Source organism: Hypanus sabinus, chromosome 17 (genome assembly GCF_030144855.1).
Source record: "Hypanus sabinus isolate sHypSab1 chromosome 17, sHypSab1.hap1, whole genome shotgun sequence".
In the NCBI taxonomy this organism is placed as follows: domain Eukaryota; kingdom Metazoa; phylum Chordata; class Chondrichthyes; order Myliobatiformes; family Dasyatidae; genus Hypanus; species Hypanus sabinus.
This window is the reverse complement of record NC_082722.1, coordinates 30,503,523-30,531,455: the sequence shown is the minus strand read 5'-3', so window position 1 is coordinate 30,531,455 and position 27,933 is coordinate 30,503,523. Positions and strand designations below refer to the sequence as shown.

The following is a 27,933-nucleotide window of genomic DNA, read 5'->3' as shown; positions in this document are numbered from 1 at the left end:
TTTTATATGTCCTTTTATTTCTGTTCAATCATATTTTTTATGTCTCTCATCACTTCCTTTATTGTAGATACCAATATTTTCCCTACATACCAATATTGGTATGTAAGGCCAAAGGGTCAGTATTTCACTTTTTAAATTGATATGATGAAAATGAAAACACTTTAATTAACTTAAGCTATTTTATCCTTATCATTGAGTTCAATGTACCTACACAATATTAATGGAGCACTTGCACCGAAAAGCCCCCTCGCCAGTGTTCTGTTATACACTCTCTACCAGAGAACTACAGAGTTTTGAGCATATTCCCTGGCAGATCTGTACAGAATCTCGACAAAAGACTTGCTCATTTTCATTCATGTCTTAGGAAACAATGATCTTTTATGATGATTTTGGAAGGATAAATCAAATCTTTATTTGATACCTTACAATTTCCACACAGTCAATAACTATCTTCATTACTTATAATATAAAATGAAGAATATCATTAATACCATGAACATGCATACCTTAATATTGACATAATTCCTCCATAATTTCTATTCAAAATAATTGCTGGTTAATTTCTTAATTGAAATTAACCAGCAATTAAATTGAAACTGATAATTTAATAATTGGATAACAGCAGGTTCTCCACATTTCACTCACAATTTGCAGAAATCAAAATAATTTAGAGACCAGGTAGAGTTCTTCAGATGAAAAGCTCAAACAATTCTGACTGTGCAATAATTGCAATGCTTTATAGTTTTGTGAGTTTATTGGTTGCATCTGTAGCACACATGAGCAAATCAGCAATTTTGCAAGTGTCTACCATGTAATTAATTAGTTGACTGCAGAGCATGGAAATAATATGAATATATTCCAATTTGTCACGGCACACAATAATTAAACCACTTGTAGGTTCAATTATGATCATTTATTATTACAAGTAAATTTCACTTAATGAGTAACTAGCCATTTGAGAGTTTATGATCACGTGGAAGAATGTGTGGCTTTTGGTGCACAATCATTATGTTATAGATGAACTAAACTCAGCCTGATTTTACATGATCATTACTAATGACTGCTTTAAAAGGTGAAGGATTTTTGTTGCAGCACAGAAATGGTGAGGTTTCTTTCAATGAAAACTGAATAATAGACAACTGAAACACAACCACACTCGTTTGTAGCTATTAATGTCCGATCAGTGTTGTTTCCTCTTCATTTTCATGCTTCTGGATATTTATCATTGAGTAAATATTCTACTTCACATCACAGAGCAATGCAACACCCCTCAGGACCCAGTGATCAGGAGGCTGGCTTGTTTTCAAATCAACAGCAGCAATGTAATTCAGATCAGTTCTTATTGGCTTTTTATAGACAGGGCAGGAATACACCCTTACATCTTTAGAATCTGTGGAAGTAAAAAAATTGCTATTAAAATCTAAGAATTTCAAGGGTTGAATCAAGCAGTTAGAAACATCCATGAAATCATTTCCTGAAAAAAATGATCTTCATTCATTTTTAGGCACAGAGCAACATTAATAAGTCCAGCAATTAGTAAGGTCCCAACAACGTGGTGAAGTCACTTCCTTGAACCACTACAGTCCTAGTGAAGGTCCTCCAATGTTGCTGTTGGGCCTAATTTCTAGTGTTTAGACCCAGTGACTATGAAAGGCAAGTGACACACTTCCTAGTCAACATGGTAGGTAATTTGGAGGGGAATCTGCCTGTGGTGGTTACAAACACTTGCTCCTATTTGTCCTTCCTGATGGTACAGGTCATGGATTCAGGTGGTGTTACTGGAGTAACCCAGAGAAGTAACTGTAGGTGATAGAAATGAATGTTGAGGGGAGTTAATGGAGCAGCAATCAAATGAGCTGCTGCTTCCTGAATGGTGTCAAGCTTCAAGTTGTTATCATTGGATTCTTTCAATTGAATGCTGAGTATTTCAAATGTTCCTGATTTGTAAATGACATAAAGGCCTTGGGGTCTCAGAGGATGAGTCACTCGCCACCAGATACCCGGCCTCTGCCTTACCCTCGGAGCTATAATATTTATGTGCTAGGTCCAGCTGTGTTTCTGGGTAATGGTAATGCCCAGGAAACTTGCAATAGTAATGGCTTTGAATGTCAAGGATGGGTGGTTAGGTTATTGTTGGAGATAATCATTGCCTGGAACGTTTGTTCCAGAACCGTTTCCAGCATTTTCTGTTTTTATTTTGGATTTCCAGCACTTTAAAACATTTGAGAACAAAGCGAATACAAACACGCTATATGTTCCTGATATCACTGTCAAGATTGATAATTAGATTTAAGTCATTCATTCCATTTACTTTAAAAAAAGTTATCTCTGCAGTGTATTTCTATCTTGATTGAACTGACTTACCATGGTGGTTTATAGCAGAGATATGAATTGCAGGCAACACCTCAAACAGAACTTTTGGTTTGGATTCTGTCAATCTGTGGTTGCGCCGATCCCATCCAGCACCTTCTAGATGCAGGCCAAAGACATAGACTCCCTCGGAAGGAGATTGTAGAATATCTTCCTTTGATAGTCTAGTGACTTCACTGTGAAGCACTACATTATCCAGAGCCCAACCCTTATGAATTCGTGTTACTTCCTGTTATCAGTTAAAAGAAAGTCATTTTAATGTAGCTTAAGGCAATGATGCCCAACCTTTCTAAAAAAAAAAAATTAGAATGATGCTTCTGTTACAAAATTCAACAAAACCTTCAGTTGACACCAATAAAATTCAATGTTTAAGTTGCCTGGGCCAATAGGGACATTATCAGAAGCAGTTCCAGGCACCTTGATGTGACATTGTAAAGTAGTATAGTCCTGAAGAAGGGTCTCAGCCCAAAACAATATCGACTGTTTATTCATTTACATAGAGGCTGCCTGACCTGCCGAGTTCCTCAAGCATTTTGTGTGTGTTGCTTTGGATTTCCAGCATCTGCAGGATTTCTTGTGTTAGTGAAATGTAATACATTTGTTGGTTGATGTTTGCACTAAGGTGAAGATTGTTAGCCTTTAACATTCAGTTTGGGTCTTGCTCAGATAGAATGAAAGAATTGATTCAATAGAAGATTAAGATTCCTTACTTAGGAAGAACTGGGTTGAGTGAGCGCATATTACGCCCAGGTGGCACAGATGTGAGTGAAATAGAAATTATCATGTGTTCCTTGAGGAAACTATTGGGGGGATTTTTTAAAAAATTTATTCTTTCAAGGAAATTGTCAAGCCTGCTTTACCGTAGCCCAATATCAATCTCATTCTTCAGTAAAAGACTCAAGTGCACTTGCCTCAAAGAATAGATTGGCATTTTATAGAATCTTACTGAATGATAAAGCTCATGATCAGCTTGGGCGGTTAATAACAGTCTTGTCTCTGATGCAGGTTGTCCTGCCCAATGTTACTACGCCCAAGCTTTAATTGTGCACAGCACTACCCCTGTAGAAATGATGTAGTCTCCCTCAATGCGTCATAGCAGTACATTTAGCAGAACAATTTAATAAAAGGTTAAGACAAATTAGGGACAAAATTCTATATGAATCATCATCAGCAGCCATCAATCCCAGGGGATCATAGGTTTGTGCCTCTGGTGGACTGTGTCCTCTCCAGGGCACAAGCCTGGGTGGGAAGATCTGTTCCTCATGCAGCCTGTTCCCCTTCTCCACGTCACTGATGTAGTCCAAGGGAAGGGTAAGCTCCAATACAGCTTGGCACCAGTGTCATCATAGATGTTGCCAGAGTGAAGTTGTAAACAACATCAAACTACCTTAGGGACCCCAGCTCCAGATTTCTTCCTTGGGGTTTACTCCCGAAGCCTTTCCCATGGGTGGGTATGGCCGCAAAGCAGCGGAGGTTAAAATTAAGAGTTTTCGTTCTTCTAGGCAGGTGGCCATCCAAGGCTGACAAGCCCCACCTGCCTGAAGCTACTGGTTTTGAGGTGCCAGTGATCCATCTTTGTCCCTTCTCTTGTCAGTAGAAACAGTTCCGCTGGGCCTAGTAGCTATGCCACACATGAAGGCCAAGAATTGGACTTGGTTGTCAGAGGCCATTAGAGACGTGTGCCTTTTGGAGCACCTTATAGGTAGTGGGAGCTTATCACCACTACCACTCCTGGCTATGACAATATTATTCATTCAATATGAGTAAATCAGATATAATTCAAGTTGCTTGAGAAAAATGCTTCATATCACTAATAAAAGTAGAAATGCTGTTAAGGGATTCCTTGTTATTAATGCAACTTGAAAAATAAATTAGACTAGCTATAATTTACCAATTTCACAAAAACAATTATTAAATTATCTTACACTAATGCACTCTGAGGAGGGTGCATTTATCCATATATCATTGCATAATTAGGTTTCTTTTATTTATTTAGAAATACAGCATATTCCGGCCCAATGAGCCACTCTGCCCAGCAACCAACAAATTTATCTGTAGCCTAAGCATAGCACAATTTAGAATGAGCAACCTACTAACCAGTACAGTATGACTTTGGACTGTGGGAGGAAACCAGAATGTCCAAATGAAGCCCATGTGCTCACAGGAAGGACAACAAACTTCTTACAGACGGCACCAGAAATGAACTCCAGACTCTGACGCCCCAAGCTCTAAGTGTTGCAATAATTGCTATGCTAGCCTATTAAACTTTAATTATAATAAAACAATTGCTGATTATGGTTTATGGTTGAATGAAGCAACATAAAAATAAATTAGCTGTTTAAAAAAAATGAAAAAAGTAGAGATGACTTCCACATTCTTTTTAGGATGTTCCAAAGTGCTTTCAGCCAATGAAGTTCTTTTGAACTGTGGTCATTGTAGTTATGAGGCATACTTTGCAGAGTGTAAAACTTTGTCAGTCTATCCTGTTCCATAAAACACCCAATAAACTTAATTTAGTATGGAAATTGGTAGGGAGTTAAAATCCTGGTACATAAGCATAGGCTTCTGGTAATAAGTTAGTTTTAAAAATATTTAAAAAGGCCCTTCAGTGGCAAAACCATTTACAAAATCTGTAAACACGAGGGAATCTGCAGATGCTGGAAATTCAAACAACAGCACACACAAAATGCTGGTGGAACACAGCAGGCCAGGCAGGCAGCATCTATAGGGAGAAGCGCTGTCGATGTTTCGGGCCGAGACCCTTCGTCAGGACAAAATCTGTACGCAGTTCCAAATGGATTGAAGCAAACTTAACTCCTGATCAGGATAAAAGCAGTTTCTGGGAGCTCTAGTATGTTACAGTATAAAACCTGCATATGTGTACCAGCAGCTTTGAAAGAACAGCTATTTATTTATTATTATGACCAATCATCTGGCGTTCACCCCATTTGATTCCCAATCATCTACTACAGGATTGACTCGAGACAAATGATCTGACCTGTTTCATGGCTGTAAGAAAGCCTTGAGGATTGAAGAAACCTGTCATCCAGAAGCAATTTGGCCTCCCTTCAAATATCCAAGAGTGAAACTGACGATCCCTTTCCAATAATTCGGTGAACCAGAAACCCAGAGTACTTGAGGCCCAAGATGCCTTTGTTCAATTAAAAAGCAAAAAAAAATTGAATACGTGCTCTTCAGATTCAATTTCTTTAAATGAATCAGAACTCTACACCGTATACTGCCAAGATTAATGCACACCAAAATATCAGGATTGTTTTGTATGCTCTTCAGTTCCAGAAATAGTATACTCCTAATTTGTACTATTCCTAAAGTATAAACTCAAATGCATGGATACCTGAATATTTATTCAATCAATTGACATATTTTACCTAAAGGAATTACTTTGACAAAGGTCCTCAGCATGGTCCTCGTAAGAAAGTTCATCAGAACACCAGAATATTACCTTTGTTTTTGTAGTAGAATTTGTGTTTCCCATATACCATTCGTACATTAATATATGTAAAGTAGAACGAATGTGAGGTTTTGTTTGGATCCCTTTTGTTAAAATCCAGCAGTCAGTGGATCACACAAAAATGTGCATTAAAAGCACAGCAAGAGAGTCTGCTACAAATTAGCTGTATAAAATAATTGGAGACAAGAGAATGCAGATGTGGGAGTCTCAAGCAACATTATGCTGGAGGAACTCAGCAAATCGAACAGCATCTGTGGGGGTAGAGGAAATTTCCAATTTTTGGGTCAAAATTTTTCATTGGGACAGAGTAGAAAGGAGAGTTAACCAGTATAACAAGAAGGACAATGGTGGGAGAGAAACCTGAGTTGATTGGTAGACCAAGGAGGGGATGACGAATGATGGGCAAGTTGAATAAGGTAGGAAAGGATTAAGAAGTGATGACAGAACAAAAACCAGATGGGGGAGTGGTGGGGGTGAACAGTGTGTTCTGGGGGTGTGGTGGGAAAGGAAACAAATAGAAGCACTGGAGGAGATCAGGAGAGACAGGGAAAAGTAAAATACACAGGAGGGGAGGGTTACCTAAAATTTATCATCTTGATGTTCATGCCCCATTGAGTTGTAGGCTCCCTAGGAGGAAACGTGAAGTGTTGTTGCCTTAGTTTGCATTGTAAAGGCCAAGGTTGTTCCAAGGCTTTGGAAGACTGATGTCCAGTCTGCACTTGGTGTCACCAAATTCAGTAGATGGGCTTGGAAGAGGTACATGTGTTTAAACCCCTGGCTGATGGTGAGGGAGGAGGTGCAGGAACAAGTGTTACATTTCCTGCAGTTGCAAGGGAAAGAGCCCAGGATCAGGAAGGGATGGATGGGGAGGGATGAGCAAACCAGGAAACCACTGAGGGAATGGTCTTTGCAGGAGGCGGGAAATGGTGGGGATTAAAAGTGGCTAGTGTTTGGATCTTTTTGCTGTGATGAAGTGACAAAGGGGGATGTGCTGGATGTGGAGCCTGGTGGGGTGGAGGACCTCTGCAGAGGTCCCAGTCCCTGCTGAGAGCAGAATATGAAACAGCTGCAGACACGGCTGTAGAAATGGCAGATGGAGCCATACAGGGATAGTATACTGTTAATGGCAAGTTGGGTATGCTTTTAAGGTGAGGGGGCTACGTTCAAGGGAGAGGTATGAAACAAGGTTATTTTCACACGGGGAGGTGAGTGTCTGGAATACACTGCCAGTGGTGGTGGCAAATTATGACAGAGGCATTCAGAAGGGTCTAGATAGGCATACAAATGTGCAGGAAATGCAAGGACAGATTGTGTGGGCAGAAGGGATTAGTTTAGTGGGCATTTATTTATTAATTTCATTAGTTCAGTATAACGTGTATGGATTTCAGCAAGGTATTTAACAAGGTACTCCATGCAAGGTTTATTGAGAAATTAAGGAGGCATGGGATCCAAGGGAACATTACTTTGTGGATCCAGAACTAGCTTGCCCACAGAATGCAGAATGTTGTAGACGGGTCATATTCTGCATGGAGGTCGGTGACCAGTGGTGTGCCTGAGGGATCTGTTCTGGGACCCCTACTCTTCGTGATTCTTATAAATGACTTGGATGAGGAAGTGAAGGGATGGGTTAGTAAATTTGCTGATGACACAAAGGTTGGAGGTGTGGTGGATAGTGTGGAGGGCTGTTAGAGGTTATAGCAGGACATTGATAGGATGTAATACTGGGCTGAGAAGTGGCATAGGACTTAAAGCTGCTACGCAGTTTGACTCTGTGGTTAAGAAGGCATATGGTGCATTGGCCTTCATCAATTCGTGGGATTGTGTTTATGAAGTAATGTTGCAGCTATATAGGACCCTGGTCAGACCCCACTTGGAGTACTGTACTCAGTTCTGGTCGCCTCACTACAGGAAGGATGTGGAAACCATAGAAAGGGTGCAGAGGAGATTTACAAGGATGTTACATGGAACTCAAAAACTAGAGGGCTATGGGTGACCCTAGGTAATTTCTAAGGTAGGGAAATGTTCGGCACAGCTTTGTGGGCCAAAGGGCCTCTATTGTGCTGTAGGTTTTCTATATTGCCCATCTGGATCAACCAACCCATTAGCCCTCATCTTTTCTCAATCCAATGATCACCTCCGGCTCCTGATTCACTTCACTCACTTGTTTATATAAAGGCTATCTCTCCTCTCTACTGTGTTATAACTCCTCCTATGCTTCTAGAGATGCTGCTTGACCCACTGAGCTCCTCCCACAGACTGTTGTATAAAATACATTGTCAGTTGAAAGCATGAGAAACAGATATAAGCATTGAGATTAACTTTGCCAAAATAATTAATGAACAGTTCTTTACATCGGCATATCCAAAATAAACTTGTTGGTCACAGAAATGTTTGAAGAAAGGGACAACATATCCCCCATTTACCTTGCTTCTCAGATTGGTTGCTGATTGAACTGCTGAACTTCCCTCTCAACTCCCTAATCAATAAAACTGTACATCTCAAGCCTCTTTGATCGTTTTGTAAGGTGAGTTATTTCCTAACGTACAATGTTTAAATATACATTTGCTCACTCATACACACTATGCATTGTGAAATCAGTCTCACTTTTTGATTACACATATTTCATCTTTTATGCAACAATAGACACAGTATTACTACAGCTAACTTTCATCAACCACTTTTATAAAAGCATTAACAACCAAACTTTAATCACTACCATAAATAATATAGTTAATAACTCAGTTATGACTTTACCTTGTCAGTGTGTTGATGAATTAGTACACCGCATCAAGTAATAGATAAGATGTGGACTTGAACTTGCAATCTACAGATCATTTCACCAAATTTTTCATGAATAGCAATTAACATAGATGAAAGCATTGGCCAGGACAAAGAGATTACGTTGAAGAACTAACTGATCTTTTATAATTGCAAACATAGTGCAAGAATAACACAAAAAAGTGTGCTTAATTATAAAGTTTTTAATCTTACCTTTAGCCACCTAACTGGTACATGGGCATCATGCATGCAGTCTAGTGCATCTTGCAAGTTTTCACTCATAATAATTGTACCATCAATGGCCAGTTTCAGATCCATTAATGTGCTGCGCACCAACAAAATGACTTTCTGCATTCGATCAATTTCCTGATGAAGGAAGATGTTCATTGGCTGAAAAGCACCCATCTTTGCCAGCCTGTTTTTGACCTGAGTAAGACAAGGGAAGCCGAAATATCAAGTAAAGAGCGGTGGAAAAAATGCAAATGAGAAATACTGCAAAAAAAATTTTACTCATTTCTGTATCTCAGAAACATTTAAGGGTGTCTATTATAAACCTATCATATAACAAATCATTACAAATTGTAGACACACAGTATAACAGAACAATGTAACAGCCAAAAGCCTCAAACCAGCTTTATTTAATAATGGTGGCTGAAGGAGATATGTTCACCATTCTGGATGCTGGATATATTAAACATAAAGACTGCAGACTTTAGAAATCTGAAATAAAAACAGAATTTGCATTGTTTTATTATTTCACTCTATCAAAGAAATTCCCTTTGATACACACACAAAATGCTGAAGAAACTCAGCAGGACGACCGAAGGGTCTCGGCCTGAAACGTTGACTGTATTTTTTTCCCATTGATACTGCCTGGCCTGCTGAGTTCCTCCAGCATTTTGCATGTGTTGCTTGGATTTACAGCATCTACAATTTTTTTCTTGTTTGTGATTCAATTCCTTTTGTTTCACCCTTCGCCTTCTTTCACCATCTCAGCTGCCTAGACTAACATGTTCACCAACACAAGAGGTTCTGCAGATGCTGAAAATCTTGAGCAACACACACAAAATGGGGGAAGAACTCAGCAAGACAGGCAGCTTCATGGAGGGTCGATATTTTGGGCCAAGACCTTTAATCAGGACTGGAAAGGAATGGGAAAGAAGCTTTTTCTGTTCTAATGAAGGAGCTCAGACTGGAAACATTAACTGTTTCTCTATCCACAGATGCTGTACAATCTCATGAGTTTTTCCATTTGTATTTTTATTAAGGTGATAAGCTCCTTGCTGTTTTACAAACACTGCCAATAACTAACGGACAAACACAAATGAAGATGTGGCATCCATTATATTAGCCAGCCAGGCTGTAAAATATGGTGGAAATCTGAATTAGCTTTGATCCAGACTTGGGCCCCATCAGGGAAGTGCCAAAGGAGCCTAAAGACCCACACTCAACATTTTAGAAACAGTTTCTTCCCCTTTGCTGTCAGATTTCGGAATGGCCCATGAAAACTGCCTCATTATTTTGCTCTACTTTTCTGATAACTTACTATTTTTTTTATTGTGACATAGAATTTTTGTGTGTGTATTGCACTGTACTGCTGCTGCAAAATAACAAATTTCATGACATACATTAGTGACAATGTAACTGGATTCTGAAACCGGGAAAATTTTCCACCATCCCTGTATCTACAATTGATGGCTTCCACACTGGTCTTGAAAACATCAACACTTTCAGAATATCCATCATCATTTTTGTGCTAGTTCATGTCCTGTAAAAATAATGCTTTATAGTCATATTGAAATAATTTACTTGGACTGATATATGCCAGTAACACCAGACCATGAAAGCTTTGGCTCAGACAAGCAGGCCAAATGACTTCCTTTTAAAACATAGCTAACACATTTAACCCTCAACCATAAATCTTATACAGAAGGTTACAGGGGTTTGGTAGAAAAATAGAAACTACAGAAAGTGAATTAACTATTTTGTCCTTTTCTGAAAGGAGGACAAAATGTTATAGATGCTGAGGCTAGTTTATTTTTCTAACCATTATTTTGTTAATGACTTTGGCTAATTTAAAATTGAAAAGTTATTTTCTCAAGTACTCAGCATTTCCTGAAAAACACCCAATGTTTGGAGGATATTGTCCTTTAACAAGCTGCAATTCCAGTATGTACAAAACTAGGATCATAATTAAACACAAAGTATGAACAGAAACCCAAAATTACAACTCCCGTGTTAAATATTGTTGTACTGATAACTGAAAGGGAAATGTATTTGTTTCAGAATTGATAGTATGAATTCTGAGCAGATTACTTGTCATCATACTGAAAAGCAGGAATAAGGTTACTGAATATGAACACTTATTTATGCTATTGTACTTGTTAAGTAATCGGACTCCACAAATGACATAATGTGTGTACAATGTTTTCAAGCTGAATCTTCTGAATTCCTGATCTGCACATATTTATGTTGGATAAAATTTCAGTTAGTCCCTAATCATAAAAAATCCCCAAGATTATCACTTTGAACAGAGTGAATGAAGATTACCCATGCCACTTACTTCATAAGCTATGTAATTAGGGGGTAATTTCATCAACATGTCATTAGCTATATGCAAGACGATAGTCTCCCGTGTTTCTCCTTCCCCTGATGAGCTGTCCTTTGGCTGGATGTTAAGAATTGTATCCAGGACATCTTGGGCAAGCTTGCTTTGATAAGTGATATCAGCATTCAGGTGAAGGCCAAAGACCTCTGGTGTGTCATACGATGGGAGATTCTAGTAAGACACAAAACACGTTTAACCTACAGGCAGAATTTCCAGCTTATTTATAATTTTTTTTTGGTCAGAGGTTAAACTGAGAATTTCTGCAGGTAGATCAAATGACAACATCACAACTTTGTTTTAAGTGCCATACTGGTGAATGAGCACACATGGGTATTTGTAGATAAATGTGGCATTTCTTAAACTCTCATATCTGAGTTCATCAAAGGAGGGGGGGTGATAAAAATTATCTAGGCTGTAACTGACAGGTTTCTAAGTATCAAGGATGATGGTTCTTCAGCAGGTGAATAGAATTGGTGTATGCCATGACTTGTTTAAATGGTGAAACAGGGTCAATGGATGGAGAGACTTTCTGTTATTTTAATTTAAAATCAATCATGTGCACCATTTTTTTCAGAATTTATTCATTGTATCTATAAAATCAAATTAATTTTTTATTGGTTCCTAATGAGGCATAGCAAAATGTCTATTGAAAAACCTAGTATCTAAAATGAGGGGGCATAATTACAAAATAAAGAGTCGATTAATTAAAAATAAGATACATAAGAAGTTCTTTCTTGCAGAGGGTGCTGAATTTCTGGAACTCTCCATCACAGAGAGTTGTGGAAGATAGAGTATTGGAAGAATTTTAAAAGGAAGCAGGAACTTTGGCAGATTGAGGTCTATGCAGATTGGCACGAAAGAGAAGTTAAAGCCCGTGACAAATCAGCCATGATCACATAGAATGGCAGAGGGGTCTGGTGGCCTCCTCTTGCTCATATCATATCTGGCACACTTTGCCCTTTATAAGGAAAATGGAAGCATACCCACATTTAGCCAACATGAAATTTTACTACTTAAAAATATTATTTTATACAAATTAATTTATTTCTTAAAGAACTGAAAGGTACAGAATATCATATAACATAGTACATATATTACCTGTTAAATATTCCTCTATTATACATAAAGCAAACCTGAATGTGGTGTATATATTGTTCCGGTGTAGTGCAGTTCGGGATGGTGTAACCCTTGTAAAAGCAGAAATTTGGTTTGAACATATTTTCGTTGAACCACACTTTAGCAAGTGTGTTTAAAAGTCGCTTATCATAATCATCTGTGACACGTCCTCCATACTGGATCTCTCCAATCATGTAGTGAACTGTATTCCATGATACACCCTATTGAACAGCGAAAAGTTTTTCCAAGGTGAGTACATAATCTTACAATTAATCCCCCAAAGCCAGGTGGCAAAAACTGGAGATAACAGGGGGATGAAAAATGCTTTTGGAACGACATGGTTACAGAAATGAAATGTTGGTAAGTAGTGGTACACAATGCAAATACAACTTATACTGACATGCTGTGTTAGAAAATAGCATGGAAGAATAGAACACCACGGAAATTCCCAAAAATAGAGTCATGGAGTCGTACAGCACAGAAAAATGTCCACCTACACTAATCCCATTTACCTACATTCGGTCTGTAAACTCTGTGCCTTGGCAATTCAAATAGTGGCCTAGATACTGGCTTCTTCAATGCTGTGCAAGTATCTCCCTTCACCACCTCTTCAGCCAATATATTCCTGAATCTAATCATCTTCCATGTGAAAAAACAAATTCCCCTCAGTCTTCCTCTAAACCTCCTTGCTCTCACTTGAAACATAAATCCTCATCTTAAACACTCCCATCAAGGGTTCTTCTCCCTCCTCCACTAAGCAGTTCCTTAAAACCTACAACTCTGACCAAGGTTTTAGTTATATGCCTTAACAGCTCCCTATATGACTTAGTGTCTAGTTTTGTTCTATAAAGTACCCTAGAGTGCCTAATACATTGAACGCACTATATAACCAGACCTTATTGTGGCTGCAAACCTTAGTTTAAAACCCTACACTCTAATTTTGATTGAATCACACTACAAATATTAGTGCTTTCCCATGGTAACATGCTATGAATTTTTAAGCAGACATTAATTTTAAGTTATGATTTTATAAACCTGTCCTATTTTTCCTTGGTGAGTAAGATTAAAGGGAATCACAAGACATGGTACACATGCTCTAAAAATTAAAGGGTAGCCAGGGAGTGGGTTGGGCCATTCAAAGGTAGAGAACAGAATTTATGCTTGTGGTTGAGGAAGTGAGCAAGATACTAAAATGTATATTTTCACCAAGGAGTCATGGAGGATAATGGGTAGAGAGAGGGATATGCTGATATTTTAAGGCATGTTGATATCAGGGAGGCAAGAGAGGAAATTGCAGGGACCTTGACAGAGATCTTTGTATCCCCTTTAGTCACAGGTGAGGTCCCAGAGGAATGGTGAATAGGCAAAATTGTTCCTTTCTTAATGGGCACAAAAACAAATTAGGAAATTATAGGCCATTAAGCCTTGCATATCAGTAGTTTGTGTAAATTTGTGAAGCAGATTCTAAAGGATAGGATTTTCTCAAATCTGGACTGATTATGAATAGTCAGTTAGTTTTGTGTTGGGGAGATCATGTCTGAAAAACTAGATGGAGTTTTTGAGGAGGTGATAAAGATGACTGACAAGGGTGGAGCAGTGGAAGTTGACCACACGGATTTCAGTAAAGCATTCAACAAGGTCCCTTGTGACAGGCTAATCCAGAAGATTAAGGCATATGAGTTCCACAGAGACTTGGCAGACTGGATTCAAAACTGGTTTGACCATAGAGGACCAAGGGTGGTGATGGAGGGTGCTTTCTGACTAGAGGTTTGTGACCAGTAGTGTTCCTTAAGGATTAGTGCAGGGATTTTTATAGACACATATATAAATATGATGATTTGGATAAAAATGTAGTTGTGCTGATGAACAGAAATATTGACAGTGTTATAGAAAGTAAGGATGGTTGTCCAAGGTTACAACAGGCTATAGATCAACTTTCAAGGAAAGTAAGGAAATGACAGATGGAATTAATTCAGTGTTGCACATTGGAAGTTCAAATCTAAGAGGAAGGCATACAGTAAATGGCAGGGTCCTTAGGAAGACTGACGTACAGGGGGATCTTGGGATGCAATTCCATAGCTCTCAGAAAATGGCAACACAAATGGACAGAGTGGTTAATAAGATGTATTGCATATTTGCCTTTACTGGTTAGGCAATTTCTAGGTGCATTTATAAAACATTGGTTAGGCCACATTCAGAGCATTTTGTGCAGTTTTGGTCACTGCATTACAAGACTTCGGAGAGGTACACAAGGATATTGCTTGGATTGGAGTGAATTAGATACAAATTAGAAAGGTTGAACGAACTTGCAGCTTTCTGTTGAGTGTTAGAAACAAAGCAGAGCAGAGTCCTGATACAAGTATATAAAGTTGTGAGAGGCAATGGTGGAGTAGATAGTCTTTTTCCCATGGTGGAAATGTCAGATACTAGAGGGCATAGAGTTAAGGTGTGGGGGAGAAAGTTTAAAGGTCATTTGTGAAGCAGTGGTAGGTGTCTGAAATGCACTACCAGGGGAGATGATACGATAGCAACATCTTAGAGACGTTTAGACAGACACACAAACAGGCAGGAGATAGGGGCATACAAACCATGTTCAGGCAAATGTGATTGGTTTAAATTGGCATTACGTTTAGCACAAACATTGTGGGCTGAAAGGCCTGTTCTTATGCTATACTGTTCTGTGTTCTGCATTCTAGAACACAACTGCATCACAGCTCAATAACTAATCACCAGCAAGTATGGGGTTGGGTTAGATGATCAGAAATGAGAACCAATTATTTGCTCAAGCAACAACCATGAATTTATGAACACTGGCAAAACTTTGATTCAAAATTATGTAAGTCAATGTCAGAAAATCAATTTTGTGACAGTGCCTTGTACCTTTTTTCCATCCAGATCATCAAGGTGGTTTTGCAGAAACTGGTTTGTGGCATTTAAATCAGCTTGATTGAACTCGTAAGGGATATTCCATCCAAGAGGTCCAAACTTGCGTCTTTCTTGCACAGTGGAATGAAGGAAAGCTACTGCATATAGCATGAATTTCCAGTGCAACATGTTGCTGACCTCTAGCTGGTCTTGCGTGATACCTTAAAGATAATAAAAATAAAACTACATTGATGTTCCCTTGACGATCCTCATGGTAGGTAGAACAGGAAAGGGGATATCATAATATAAAGTCCTTATTATATTGCTACTAAAGTGCAGCTCTATGTGTTATTTGTCTGTATCTTTAAGTTTAAGGTGTTTAATTGAAATAAATGACGTCTATCCATGGTCAATTAGTGACTGATTCATCTTAGCTATATCCTTTATCCAGGGGTCATTTGAGTAGTACTACTTTCTCAGTGATCAAAGGAAACAAAAGATGGGTAGTCATTCTGGACAAATTTAAAATAGTTTTATAATAGCCTTGTTGCTGTAAAAATGTTTGAAGCTTGAAGCATTTTGTATTTTAGCATGCTTCCTATGGTATTAACCATAGCAAGTGTTAACAAAATTACATATAATTACAATAATGTATCAGCATTTTTTATTTTATATAATCTAATTACAATGGCAAGGGAAACTTTATTTTGAAGGAGGTTTGCAGATACTTTCATACATGTTTCCATTTTAGGGAAGATCTAGAAGTGTCTTGTAAATATTAGTAAAGGAAGTGAGGAGAGATTCTGGGAACACAGAAGGAAGTCCAAAGATCTGGAAATACTAGGCAAGAATGATCCAAAGAACCCAGGATGATTGCATGTGCAGTTTAGATTCACAGAGGATTGTGAGGATGGCCTGGTATCTGGGAGTTGGAAGAAGCAAGACATGAAATTGGAATTGTTTAATGGATATTGGAAATATTTGGCATATTTATGTCTGGAAGTTAAAGCAATGAGTTTAATAATCTTGTGAGGATTGATCCTAAAGTGAATGGCACTAAAATTGGCTGTTTTTGAAACATAAACCTTCAGTCTGTCACATTTTTGCTCTTGAGAATTTACCTAATTATTCTGCAGCTCTTGTTTCACTGGCAGACATTCTCACAGAGCAGTTTCCCTATGACAAATGGTTATCATGGTAACAGCTATCACAAAAGAAAGATGAAAACAAAGAACAAAAAAAATGAGGCTGTGTGCACACAAATAAAGTTTTTAAAACACACCATAAATAGAAAAAGTTAATTTCAGTTGCAAGGTTTTGGCATGAAGTTAGTTATTCAATAACATCTTTACTTGTCACATTCTTTTTTTAAATATGTTATTGGTAAATAAAGCATGTGTTATCAAAAGAAAACGGAAGCCCCAGTCACATCTGGTATCTAGTTGTTCTATGTGGTTCATGTCAAACCAATATGGTTCATGCCTGGCTGCTCGCTAATGCAGCCCAGCAAGCTATAAGGTTTTTTCCTTCCAGAAATGTAGATTAAAAAATTGTCACGTTTGATAGTAACTTCCACTTAACAGGAATATTACTTTACTTTTCAACATTATCAGGCCCATCGTAGTCTTCAGCTCTAAAATAAATGCCATAAATCTACACATATAAACAGACTGTTGATTAGCCATACTGTTGAGATCAGACTATTTCTGCTCATTTTATATCTCCATATGTCCTTCCAGATGGGAAGGAGGGAGGTTTGAAAATTCTCCATGCCTGCTGTCAAGTGTGGTGATCCGAGCCAATATAATACATGCTGAGAGATAATGCAATATGAATATTAGTGAGATTGGAAATTAAGTCCCTTGTGTGAGGATCCTTAAAGTTATGGCCAGAAGCCTTGAACTGAATTTAATGCTTGATTGAATACCCAATCATAATTTGACCATAACTATAGCTGAAAACCTTTTTCTCACAGCACAGATAAACACAATGGGCCAGCTTGTAAGTGATAGTTAAGTGCAGGTAGTTCCAAGCTCCTGGGAGTGCACATCTCACACTATCTCTCATGATCCCAGAGCACATTCTACACAATCAGAAAAGCTCACCTAAGCTTCTACTTTCTGAGGAGGCTGAAGAGAGCTGGATTGCACATCTACAGTATACTTGCGTTATTCTATAGATGCACAGTAGAGAGCATCCTAACAGGCTGCATCACTGCATGGTATGGAAAATGCACTGCAGTGGACAGGAAGGCTCTACAATGGGAAGATTAAACTGCCCAATGCATCACCGGCACCAGCCTACCTACCATCAAGGATATATATACAGAAAGGTGTCAGAAAAGGGCCAGTAACATCATGAAGGATACCTGGTCCTAGTCATGGACTACTTATTTCACTCCCATCAGGGAGGAAGCTACATAGCACCCACACCAGGACCACCAGACTCAAAAACAGTTACTTTCCCCAAGCAGTAAAACTGATCAACACCTCCATACCCCCAGCAACCACTACTTTATCATTTTCTGTCAGTCACCTCACGTATAGACTCTCCTGTGCCTAGCGTCACTTTATGGATATACAATCAATTTATGTATATGAGCTTATGTATTTATATTTATTATGTTTTTAATATTATTATTGTTCTTTTACATATTGTGTGTCTGTTTTTATGCTGCATTAAAGCTGGAGTAACAATTATTTTGTTCTCCTTTACAATTGTGTGCCGACATTAAATGATCTTGAATCTTGAATTTCCACCCTTAATTACTATTCACAAAGCAATTTTCAAGGTCGCTCAGTGACCAGGGTAAAACCAGAAACAGTAATTACAAAGATCAAGCCAGGTTTTAGCAAAGGATACAAAGATGCCAAAATATTAATATGTTAATACTTGAGTACATTATCTTTATTTTTGGTGGAGGTGCAAGGAGATTTACAAGCAACAATGGAAAATGTAGCAATAATGACTAGCGAAGGGTAGTGAGAACAGCAGTGAAAGGAAATGGAGAAATAACTTTCAGAATAAGTAGGCAGGTGTAAATGAGGAGAAACATATTTACATTTATCAACTGCCTTTGGATATTACTCTTTTTAATTTCCATATAATGACCATGAAGTCTATTAGTTAATGAGAAATCTTTTCACCATCTTGATATGAAATTAAGTTTAACTATTTGATCCTAATGTTAAATATTCTTCCTCTGTTAATTTATTCTGAAAGCCCTGTAGATAAATTCCTATCATATTCCATTCTAAGTATTTTATTTCAAATGTGAAAGGCAAAAATGGGATTAGTGAATACTGTACTAGATTGTAAACTTGCAGGTCAAATTCCAATTATTTACAATTCATCCTCTACAAATAATTCACTTGACCACTTTTAATTTAAAAGGACTGCCAATGTAATTGTTGTTATTGCTTGGATTAACAAAGATTATTTTAAGCATTTAAATGTGAAAGTTTCTGTGCCTGAAATTTGGAAGATATATTTGGGATCTCTTGGCTCTCCAGATGCGATGAAAACATCTGACTGAATAATTAAAGAGGAGAAGACAGGAAGCCAATTAAAAAGTTCTTCAGTCTTAATCTGTTTCCAGTCTTCATCTGCTTGCAGTCACATGACATAATTAAATTGTACAATTGCTACTGTGCTAATCTAGTAACTGACTTTTCTACCTGAATAAGTGCGTTTCAATCCAGCTTTTAATCCCTGAGGTGGTTCATTGGTAAACTTTATCGACATTTGCAGTAGAGTAATAGGAAAGTGCTTATGGACCTCAGTAGTTATCCACAGTCGGAATGAGTCCTGAACAGTCTCAGTTTCTGTAATTGTATCCATCAATTCATCCATGAAATCCAGTCCTAGGTGGCAGTTTTGCAGTAAAGCCCAACCTCCCTTAGAAGGAATCACAAAGGCAATTAACTTCATTGCATTTGAATTTTTTTAAAAAAAACACAACAATAATACTTAGTTACAGCTGTTAACAGATAATAATGTACTCTTCATGTGTTAATCTTTTACATTGATATTTTTCCTGGTTTTTGCACTTCCCTTGGTAGAGTGCCAAGTCTCTACCCATCAACTCTCATCACTGAGCTGTTAGGTCCAGGAGCCCATCCAATAAGAGACTGGAAATATACCCAATTCTCAGTGGTATCTATTGTTGAAGTTTCAATATGCCTTGGAACTACAAACATAGTTTCTACGACTATTTAAATCTCTGGTACTTTAACGAGGAGGAAGAAGAAGAAGAGGAGAAAAATAGCCCTTAACTCGGCAGTGGAGTTATCAGGACACCGGCTTTTACGGTGTTTCCATAGCAAGTTAATCTTGTTTTTATGAGGCCAAGTTGCTACCTCAACACTCAACCTGATTTGGATTCGAACTCGGGAACCTTCGTTCCGGAGTCTGGCGCTGATATTATTGTGCCGCCAAGCAGGACATTTAATGAGGAGGTTTGTGCATAACTTAATGATTGATATTCTTCTTACATTTGACATGGCCTGCTGCAGCAACCTGCGTGCATGTGTCTCTTGGCCCTGGCCCATGGACACACTTCGAGTCTCAATTTTCAATCTCTTTCCAAGAGCAATGATGCGGTCTGTAGGATCAGATCCCATGGCGAGGAAACAAATGAGAGGGGTCCGAGGGTCAGATTCCTCCCAGCTCTTTTCAAGGTCCAAGTTGACACTTTCCACATACCTCTTTCCCATAGAGTCAGTGATATATTTATGAGCCTGTATATAAATAAAAGAACGATTGATGATTTTTATTTTAAAAGGCAAGTATTTTGTATCCATTTTGTGGATTTATCTAGTGAGTGGCCAAGAATTCAATACAAATGAAAATATTTCTGCAGTTTTCACTGTGCCTGAATACAAGTGTAATGGAGTCTATGGAAAACATTGCTATCAGACTGTCAGCTTTCTATTAGTCCAGGGATTCCCAATCTATTTTATGGCAATGAGCCTTACCATTAACCAAGGGGTCCAGGTTGGGATCCCATTAGTCCAATGGAAAAATGCCTCAAAGGACAGTGTACCATAAAGAGAGTCAAGTCACTCTCTGTAAAGAGCCAAGAGTATTTCCAGAATTAAATGATCTTGGTCAAGAGGCTTGAGGTTATTGATTTTAAAACACAACTACATACAGTATCATCAATTGTCATCACCTTGGAAGAGTTTGTAGCATATTCACCTTGCCTCTGGTCAGTAGGTTGAGATTCAAGACACTTTTCAAATAAACTGGGCAACACAACCATGGAAGATTATCAAAAACAATTATATTCTCAATACTTATTTCACTTACCAGATGTTTCCTGGTAAGAAATGAAACAAATATTAAAAAATCTTAAGCAATATGCACAAAATGCTGGAGGAACTCAGCAGGTCAGGCTGCATCCATGGAAATGAACAAACAGTTGATGCTTCAGACCGAGATCCTTCTTCAGGATTGAGAAGGAAGGGGGAAGATGCCAGATTAAAAAAAGTGGGGGGAATGGGAAGGAGGATAATTAGAAGGTGATAGGTGAAGCCAGGTGGGTGGGAAAGGTAAAAGGCTGGATAGAAAGGAATCTGATAGGAGAGGAGAGTGGACCATGGGCGAAAGGGAAGGAGGAGGGCACTGGGGAGGTGATGGGCAGGTGAAAAGAGGTAAGAGGCCAGAGTGGGGAATAGAAGAAGAGGGGAGGGTGCCATTAAGTTGTAGACCACCCAGATGGAATATAAGGTGCTGGTCCTCCATGGTGAGTGTTGCCTCATTATGGCACAAGAGGAAGCCATGGACTGGCATGTCAGATCAGGAATGGGAATCAGAATTAAAATGTTTGGCCACCAGGAAGTTCCACTCATGGTGGATGAAGTGGAGGTGGTCAACAAAGCAGTCCCCCAATTTACAACAGTTCTCACCAATGTAGAGGAGGCCTCATCAAAAACACAGGATCACAATAGACGATCCCAGCAAATTCACAGGTGAAGTGTTGCCTCACCTGGAAGGATTATTTGGGGCCCTAAATGGAGGTGAGGAAGGAGGTGAATGGGCAGGTATGGCCACTTATGTGGATAAGTGCTGGGTGGGAGATTAGTGGGAAGGGACAAATGAAGAAGGAAATCATGGACTGAGGGTTTCCTGCGGAAAACGGAAGGGAGGGAGGAAGGTAAAGATGCCTTTAGTGGAGATGGTGGAAGTTGCACAGAATGACGTGTTGGCTCATAGGGTGGTTGGTAAGGACAAGGGGAACTCTATCACTGTTAAGGCATCAGGAAGATGGGGTCAGTGCTGATGTGTGGGAAATGGAGCATTGTTTTCTCTCTCTCTCGCTGCAATGTGAATACACCAGTTAAAGCCATCTCCCATGTGCATGCTGTTATTTAATTGATATGTAGTTGTGAACAGACACAACAAAAAGCACTTATCAATCAGTTGTTATTTGCAAAATCTCCACCTGTGCAATTGTTCTGTCTGGACACCAGGATCGGACTAATAAGAGTTTGTGAAAGCAGTCCAGTGATTCATGGTAACCATCAGGCATAAACACTTCCTCTTCTGGGGCATCTTTATCAAACCAGATTTTCCATTGCTTCTCATTTCGACCAACCTATAAATGTCATAAATGCACAGAGGTTAGCGCGACAGTATTACAGCTCAGGTTGTTCCAGAGTTCAATTCCGCTGTCATTCTGTGGGGTGTGTCTATATATCCTCCTTGTGGAATGCGTGGGGTTTCCCTTGGTGCTCTGGTCTCCTCCCACAGTCCAAAGACATACGGAGTAGGTTAATTGGTCATCATAAATTGTCCTATGATTAGGTTAGGGTTAATTAGAGTTGCAGCATTGCTGGGGGGTGAGGGGTGTTGGCTCAAAGGGCTGAAAGGGCCTACTCTGTACTGTATCACTAAACAAAATAAAAGAAAAATACAATTCCATTCGAGCCTGTCCTCTAAGTAAAATCAAGACTCCCAAGCCTAAGCAACTGCTAACTGTGTAGATTAAATGAACTTGAACAGCAGCTTCAGGAGCTAAAAAGCTGAAAGGCAAATCTGTCAATATTAAGAACTCACACCTATTCTCTTGAGTGACTTTAGAATAGAAATTCTGTGATTACCATTATCTTATTCATTCAATATGATGTTTCCTCTGCTGTCCACTTCTATGACTGTTAAGTTTTGGGATAAACTATTGCTCAACTCATTTTATCTGACCATATTTTAATTTATATCATTACTGTTTTCAGGAGAAATCCATTTTCCTTTTCCTTCCTAATTACATTTTTTGGTGTTTATTATCACTTGCAAGATTCTTTCTCCTGATTACTAGTTTCTTGTAATGCCCCTTTTATCTGCTCAAAGACAACCTTGGTCCCATATGGTAAGACCTGCTAAGCAGAAAACAAAATGGAACCTTTCTTTTTCACAATATTGTTTCAACTACCTCTATGTATATGATTCAGATGATAATCCTTGAGGTCCTTTTCTTTAACTTGGCTCCTAACTCCTTCTGCTCTGCAAGCAGTACCTTTTGTCTATTCTTTTCTACATGCATCCCTTGGGTCATAAGCACAAATGTCAACATGGATCACATCACTGGGATACTTCTCCAATATCTTTGATATCCTTTCAACTTTCTTCAAGATGGCCCTCACTATGACAGGTAACAAACAATTGGCGATTTTTGATTCCACTTATAATACAGTATACACTCTGCCGCTGTTGGTGATTAAATGCTAACTACATGATACTTCCTCTTGTACTCCCAAATTCTAGGTCCATGGTCCTATGCTCCACATCCTAGCCTAATTTCCAACAAATATTTATCCTTAAACTCCCAGGCAGCAAGCACATTGTCATTGGCAGATCTAAATTTGAGTGGATCTAACACCTTCTATGTACACAATTAGTTACTGGTTACTCCAAAGCTGTTCCAATTGTGCACATTTTATACGGTGTGACCAAGGTCTTGAGCAAACCATATTGATAATTTATCTCTTTTATGTAAAGGAAAAATCTCCAAGTTTCATTGAAGCACAATGTCTCTGAACCTGATGAATTTAAGGAGACATCTACAGGAGAATGCTGACAATGTGGTTCACATGCCAGCACGATTCTGGAAGTGTCCTTCAATATAAACTTTCCAGGGTTTTGAAGATGGGGTTGTTCTGTGAGACACTATATAAATTACACAGTAGCGAGGACTAGGTTTCGAGGAGGCATCAGAAGGCACACATGGGAACTCTCCAGACTGTCATTCTTCAAAAACTTAGATCTCCAGGCCCAAAGAAGCCCTTATGCATATCGATATGGAGCCTTTGAGACACTGGCCCAATTGCTTCTGCACACCATACTGTGCATTGGCAAATTGGAAAGGCGTCAAGGTCAGGCTCATTCCCAGGGGTGGCAAAAAGCTGCTGTGCTAAACTGGAAAAGGAGAGAGTCTTTTTCTCTCAATAAATGTACCCAACAGGACCCGCCTCGCTTTAGTTACAACAGACCTTGCATTTAAAAGGTGAAGGTTGATGTTGAATGCTGCACCTTAGATAAAACTATGCATTTAAACCTTGCAGTTGGATGATGTTGCAATACAGTCAACTGCACAGGTAGAAGTGGTTGGATGCTGTAATTATGATAACAAGCAGACCTATCAAATTTCATGCATGTTCTGCACTAGGTTGAACAGGTGCAAATTAATCACATGTTACAAAGCCAGCACCCATTTTGTTGCATTTTCCAATTTAGCCTCTGAAAATTAAAGTTAGGAGGTGCAGCTATGATTGAAGATTTAATTGAATATTTGCTCAGTCAACCACATCAAAAGATTTTACACACATTGCAGATCATACTTCAGCATTTGCCTTATTATGCAGCCAAAGCTCAATAATAGATGTATTTTACTCAATATATAATGATGCATTCAGTGGTACTCAACTGATTATCTTGTACATTACCTGAACAAGGAGATCTCTGAATTGGTGGAGTTTACTAAGTTCAACTAGATTAAGCCAAGTCATATCAAGTATCCATTTGGCAGGTTTCTGGGGACAGGTTTTGAGGTCCAGAGAGGCACCACCTAAAATTACATAGGACATATATCATATTACAAGCAGCCAACAATCAAAATCATCATAAATTTATCAGAGAGTCAGTGAAGTAACTATATGTCAGTACCTCCAACTGAATTCTGTCTTTTTGTGTGTCTTTCCCCCTAGCCATCATTCTGTGTTTTGTATTGCTACGTGCTTCTGTCCCCTCTCGTGCTCTACTCCGGCCCCTGTATTACTGAGTACTCTAATTCTCACCTGTTTCTCATTATTACCTGTATTGCTGCCACCTGTGTCTCGTTGTGCTCCACCTATCATCTTGCCTCTTGTTTATTGCTCAGTGTATTTCCGTCCTGTGTTTTCACCTGTTTGTTGCCAGATTGTGCCAGTGAGTTTTCCAGCATTTGTATCTGCACTCTGTCTGTCTGAATATCAATTCTGACTGTTTCCTGATTCTGGTTTTTGGATTTCTCTGGAATTTTTGATCTCTGCCTGAACTTTGACGCTGATTTTGTTGCCCCTTGGTATTTACTATTCAGTAAATATCACAGTGTGCACAGTACTTGGTCTGTGATTGGGTCCCTGCTTCAGTGTTCTGTCACTATATTGGTCATGGGGACACTACAGGGCGATTGCTTTGCAGAACATTGATCTGCAAACATGATCCAGAATTTTCAGCTGCTTATCATTTTAAATCTCTATCTCACTCCAACCCGCACAATCATTGACCTCTTATGCCATTCCAGTGCAGCTCAACCCAAGGTCAAGGAACACCACCTCATTTTATATCAAGGCATAGTACAGCTTTCAGCTCTTAGAGTATTCAATCATTTTGGATCATCAGCCATTCCAGTTTTGAGCCTCACCTTCATAGCACCTGGTTCCCTTTCATCTTGCTCTTAATGTGAGCAATTTCTGTTCGATTTCAAATTTATGGCATCGACTGTATTTTGATGTTGGACAAAAATATGATAAGATACAACATAGTAGACACTCCTTAGAATTTAAATATGTGGCAGTCACAAAAACATTTTAGCAATTTTTATTTAAAGTTATAAATTCACTGCAAATGAATTACCTTTAATGAGAGTGAAAAATTCTTCATGCTTAACCTTGTGGCATTGCATATCAATTTTCAATGTGAGCAGTAGCGTGAAAAGGAATTTGTGTTGTTCATACAGTCCACGAGCTGTATATGCATAGACTTCATATGTCATATAATCAATGATGCTCAGTATTCTCTTGCTGGTGAATGGACTTCTGATAGATCTGGTGGAATTTGTTTAGGACAGAAATTAAAAATCTATATTAAATACAAAATACATACTTAATATAAAAATCAGTGACAAGCAGATAGAAGAAATTAACTACAATGCTGAATCCAATTACAGACGACTGTACCAACCTGACTAATGATAGGTCGAAGATCCCAAGGAATTGCCTCAGAGAAGTTTGATACATCACATTCACCATGCTCATCTCAACAATAAGGAAATAAAGAATACTGCCTCTTGTAGCAACTGTATGAAAATAAAGCAATATTTCATAATTCACTCCCTACAATGGCAACTTACAGCAATGCAAAATTTAATTCAGATCTAAATGCTTATTACACCTGCCCACTAATAATGCCCATTATTTATTTCCTTAAAATGGAAAGAACAATGTTGTCAGAAATATTTTGTAAAAAAGACCATTCAGCCTATTGAGTCTGCTCTGCCATTCAATCTCAACTGATTTAATATATCTCTCAACTACATTTCCTGCTTAACCTTACTAATAAAGAATTTTTCAACCTCCATTTAAAATACACCCAATTTGGCCCCCAATTCATTGTGGTAATGAATTCCACAGATTCACCACCCTCTGGTTAAATAAATCCTCTTCTATTCTCCATCCATTCTTCTGGGATTTTCAATATTCGATAGGTTGGAATATCTGCCCTTCTTTGAATTCAATATATATTCAAAGACTGGGTTGGGACTTCCCATTCCAACATCATCATTAAGTCAATTTTATTATGCTGTAGCTCTTCTAATTTTACAACATCATGTTAGGAAACTGCACAGTTGAAAGGTCATTGACGTTTAATTTAATCAGGCTGGGAGCTTTCCTTCTCTTGGCCTTATGTGTTGATTTTCCCAGAAATGCATGTTCCTTCCTTATATTAAATGGATACATTAATCAATAGCAGATAAATTGAGAGATTAGTAATTTATTTAGAGCAAAAACAAACTGCAGAAACTGGAAATCTGAAACAAAAGCAGAATGCTGGAAATGTTCAGTAGGTCAAGCAGAATCTGTGGGGAAAGAATCAGAGTTGACATTTTGGGTCATGGACTTCCACCAAATCTGTAAAGATGAGAAAACATTTGTTTTAATTTACAGATGGGGGAGGTGGAAAGAAAAGAGGGTGCGTCTGCAATAGAAGAGAGGCAGGTAAGGCGAAACACACTTGTCTTCTTACATTTCCTATTCTGCTGAAGAGTGTTCCACACAAACCACCGACTCTTTTTGATTCCTCACTGATGCTGCTTGACTTGTTCAGTGTTCCAGCAATCTCGATTTTTTTGTTAGTGATTTTTCATTACAAACAAGCAGTGATGAGCACCCTCAAGTTCAAACAAACTTGTTGAGAAAGCCTGTGTGCAAAGCTCCAAGTCCATGAAAATGTGACAAAGAAAAGCACAAACATCTAAACATAATAGTTCATCATAAATACAAGAAATTCTGCAGTTGCTGGAAGAAAAAAGCCACATGCACAAAATGCCAGTGGAATTCAGCAGGTCAGGTAGCATTTATGAAAATGAACAAACAGTCAACATTTCTGGCCAAGACCCTTCTTCACGACTATGAAGGAAGAGGGAAGACAACAGAATAAAGAGGAGGGGGGAGATGAAGGAGAATAGCTAGAAGGTAATAGGTGAAGCTAAGTGGGTAGGAAAGAGAATGGGCTGAAGAGAAAAGGATCTGACAGGGAAATGGACCACATGAGAAAGGGAAGGAGGAGGGGACCCAGGGGGAGGTGATAGGCAGGTGAGGTAAGGGGCCAGAGTGGGGAACAGAAGATGGGAAAGGGAGGGATTTTTTTATTGGAAGGAGAAATCAGTATTCATGCCATCAGGTTGGAGGCTACCCAGGCCCATTAAAACAATACTGATACTTATACAATGGTGCATTAGACTCCACAGAACACGTTGACCCACCTGGTCTGTACTCCTCTCTGGCACTGTTTATCTGCATTTCTGTCTCCGCTGCTGTCTTCAGCTTCTCTGTCACTTCTTCAGCTGTCTGTTTGGTGTTTCGGAGCACAGTGATCAGGCTTTCATCATCCACCAAGGAGCCCTGGGAGGTTGTTAAGCGATAAAGGAGGTTATCTTCCAACTCCTTCATCTTCCTTTTATTTGCAGTCACATCCTCCATCAGGTTTGTTCTCTCCCTCTCCAGTTCCTTGAGAAAAAGAATCGTAGATTGAATTGTTTACAATCACAGAATATGCTCCACTTCTGTATTAAAAGAAATATCACATTTAGTTGAGAATTTTACATGGATTATTGTGTAGGAGCATTTCGATGATGGGGCATGTGAGTGTAGTTATCCCCTTTTATTCAAGGGCCTGATGGTAGAGGGCCAGTACCTGTTCTTGAATTAATCGTGTAGACAAGCAGATTTGCCTTGATACGACGGCATTT

General features: G+C 38.7%; 1 protein-coding gene across 1 annotated transcript in view; it reads right to left on the bottom strand.

The window, feature by feature from the left end:
- Positions 1–955: 955 nt before the first annotated feature.
- The window catches only part of LOC132406620 (dynein axonemal heavy chain 5-like), a 180,312-nt gene continuing 153,334 nt past the window's right edge, over positions 956–27,933 (bottom strand). Inside the window, exons 67-80 of the mRNA XM_059992430.1 lie at positions 27,448–27,691; positions 25,647–25,761; positions 25,320–25,510; positions 24,149–24,270; positions 21,655–21,807; positions 19,703–19,948; positions 18,887–19,106; positions 15,225–15,430; positions 12,362–12,565; positions 11,184–11,399; positions 8,834–9,046; positions 5,369–5,521; positions 2,365–2,599; positions 956–1,390 (exon numbers count right to left, since the gene is read on the bottom strand). Of these exons, the coding sequence (XP_059848413.1) occupies positions 1,239–1,390; positions 2,365–2,599; positions 5,369–5,521; positions 8,834–9,046; positions 11,184–11,399; positions 12,362–12,565; positions 15,225–15,430; positions 18,887–19,106; positions 19,703–19,948; positions 21,655–21,807; positions 24,149–24,270; positions 25,320–25,510; positions 25,647–25,761; positions 27,448–27,691 (2,670 nt within the window). The 3' untranslated portion in view covers positions 956–1,238. The remainder of the gene's footprint in view (positions 1,391–2,364; positions 2,600–5,368; positions 5,522–8,833; positions 9,047–11,183; positions 11,400–12,361; positions 12,566–15,224; positions 15,431–18,886; positions 19,107–19,702; positions 19,949–21,654; positions 21,808–24,148; positions 24,271–25,319; positions 25,511–25,646; positions 25,762–27,447; positions 27,692–27,933) is intronic.